This window comes from Anoplophora glabripennis, unplaced genomic scaffold, assembly GCF_000390285.2.
Source record: "Anoplophora glabripennis isolate ALB-LARVAE unplaced genomic scaffold, Agla_2.0 scaffold970, whole genome shotgun sequence".
Classification (NCBI taxonomy): domain Eukaryota; kingdom Metazoa; phylum Arthropoda; class Insecta; order Coleoptera; family Cerambycidae; genus Anoplophora; species Anoplophora glabripennis.
In genome coordinates, this window is record NW_019418466.1 from 80,413 (window position 1) to 83,431 (window position 3,019).

Sequence of the window (3,019 nt, forward strand, 5' to 3'; positions counted from 1 at the left end):
GTCAGGTAATTAATTCAACCCGATGCTCTTTTTTTGGTTGTTAGTACATTTGCAAAATATAGAATACAGTAGTTTTGGGTAGACTGGAAAGCAATAATTATTATTAAAAAAATTACGAATCGAACAAGTACGAGTGAAAGGCTGAGTAACCGAACCAGAAGTTTTCTCAACTCAAAATAAGAGCAGTAACACATAGATACATAATATATATTTTTATAAAACTTGATGCTATAGACAACATATTTTTACTTCGTATATTTTCTAAATTAATAATAATTATAATAGAATAAAATGTACTCTGTTAATTCTGAGGTTAATTCACCAAATCACTTTTTATTGTTCACGCGGTACAAGGCTTTCCTCAAATGAAATAATAGAAGTCTGCAAATCTGTACGCAATTACGCAATACGCATGATCTTAAAAGTAATTATAATTATTAGAAAAAGTAATTGTAATTGGAAAAAGTATTTGTACTTATAGAAGTAATTTGTAATTCGATATTTCAAATAATATAATTACAAATTACAATTCCTATAACAATTTTGCTGCAATTACAGTTCCAAATTACTTTAATAAAAAAAGTACTTAAATACAATTACAGGAAAAAAGGGAATTGTAATTGCTAATTACTTTTTCACCAGGAATTACCCAGCTCTGGTGCAAATACGGTTTGACTATATTGAGTCGATTCTTTATTACAGTTTACAGTAATAGGCTATCCTTAAGGAAATTAGGTAAATTTTTTCTAGCATTTCTTCTACCAAAAGTAATTAAATAACTTATTGCACTAAATAATTGACTTTAGTTAACAGTCAAAAAGTTTGTGGCTAGAAGGACCCAAGTAAAAATTGTACAACGGTAGCTAGAGCGAGACCCATTTTGTGTCCAGCATTGCAACAGTAAAAATGCCTTTTACGTTTTATATTTTAAAAGTTAAAACTGAAAATCGAGGGATGGTGTTACTTCGATTTTTTAGTGGTAACTTTTTAAATATGAAGGGAAAGTTTAAAGACAAAATTATTGATTGAATTTAGTTAAGAGCACATAGTTATGGCAAAAAATCAGTTTATTAGTGTCACTTATTTGAAGTGAAAAGGTATATTATTAGAATAACCTAACAGTGACAAAAAATTTTGTTAGGATAAAAAAACGTGCTACAGTTGCTGTAATAAGGAGCTGGGATTGTAACGACAAATAAAAAGGTAGCAATTACCAATTTTCAGTATTGAATGAGTTGAAGAAATCTTGAATGTGTGTCCTAAGCATCAATCAAATTAAAAAAATTACTTACTAAAATGGTAGTGACCATTCATGCTGCGTTTCACAGACACTGTATCCATCTCGGGGTATGTTTGTGATTTAGATAAAACACGCTTACAATAATATGGCTAAAATCATCTTGACTTTGCATCTTATCAAGGAATAATGGAAATGATTAATATTTAAAGTGTGCCTTATTACGTTATATAATTTGAGAGGAGTGTTGTCAATGTACCACTTGAGAGAAAACTCCAGATTTACAATATGATAGAAGCAACAGATCCAAAAATGACGGATTATTTGAGAATATAATAGTTTTTTTCTTAAAAATGCCAAAAATGCAGTGATCCAATTTACAACATTTTTAGTGATGTAAAAATTAAATCTATTTTATATACAGGGTGTCCGGAAAGGTCATGTCAAAAATGAAGGGGTATACAGGGTCAAAATGGATGTAGTACTTTTTTCATATCGGGCTTCGTTGTAGAGTTATTCACCTTCAAAAAAAAAGTTTTGAAAAATAAATTCCAATTAAAACTTCTAAGTCGTTACCATGACACCAATAAAATTGGGCAATTAAAGTAACTCATGGTAATGATTATTTCAAAGTTTAAACTGGTATTCAATTTATACATCTTTGACAGCATTGCCAAATTTGAAATTTTTATTTCATAGTTCGATTTCTCTCTCAATTTGCTAAAAAAGTACCTATACCAGATATCAATCGATATCTTGTACCGTTTTTGAGAAAATCGAATTTTACGAACAACATGCATTCAAATAAAAAATGTGATACTAAAATTTTTGTAAAAATCTTGGTTTCTGTAGAATTAAAAGAAAAAAGAAAACTGTTAAGTAATATGTTCAATATGTGCACCTTGAACTTCAATGCATTTTCAGAAATTGCTCAATCATGTCGGCGTATGTAACTATGAGATTTAATAATTCTTCCCTACTATTTATAGGAGTTTGATAAACAAGACTTTTAAGATGGTCGCAAAGAAAAAATCGAGAGGATTAAGATCGGGAGACCGAGGCGGCCACGGAAAAGAACTATCTCAACCGATCCATCGATCGGGAAATTTGGTATTTAATTTATTTAATTTAAAGGGACGTCTTCTAATAACATATGTAACTGATCGTGTTGTATTATTAATATTAATGTTTCTAAATAATACATTCTTTCTAAATTTACCAATGCAGCTTTCTATTGTCTTGATAAGAATGCATATTACGATTGAAAAGTATATAGCATTTTATTTTTAACACTAGTGTTAATTTTTTTACACTAGTGTTAAAAATGTTTTTGACAGGTAACATTAAAAGTCAATTTTTAGTTCACTTGCCAATGAATTTAAAATGTCAACTTTATTGACAGTTTCACAAAAAAACATATGTACGAATTAGGAAAATGAATTGGACAATAATACGATTAGCACGTGCGAATTTTGGGGTCACACTAGCCTGTCCAGCGGCGAGGTATGAAAATTACTAATAAACGGTTTTAAAAAAGTCAGTTTCTACGACAGCATTTGAGAAAACAAGTTTGTGTATTTATGTATGTAATTCTAAAAGTCAAAGGTAATCTCCATATAAATATGAATGCCCGTTTAAAGTTACATCTATACAATCTATACAATAAAATGTACTGTGAAACCTGAATAACTCCATAAATATTTGCCAGCACTTTATTAATTCAATTAAAGTTATTTAAAGATGAGTCCTTGAACATCCTACGTGATCAATGATAGACATTTT

The 3,019-nt window shown here is 29.3% G+C and overlaps 1 protein-coding gene across 1 annotated transcript in view; it reads right to left on the reverse strand.

Moving 5' to 3' along the window:
* Window positions 1-1,333, reverse strand: part of LOC108915101 (nuclear receptor subfamily 2 group E member 1-like) — a 13,007-nt gene extending 11,674 nt beyond the window's left edge. Inside the window, exon 1 of the mRNA XM_018721065.2 lies at window positions 1,293-1,333. Within this exon, the coding sequence (XP_018576581.2) occupies window positions 1,293-1,314 (22 nt within the window). The 5' untranslated portion in view covers window positions 1,315-1,333. The remainder of the gene's footprint in view (window positions 1-1,292) is intronic.
* Between the last annotated feature and the right edge of the window lie 1,686 nt (window positions 1,334-3,019).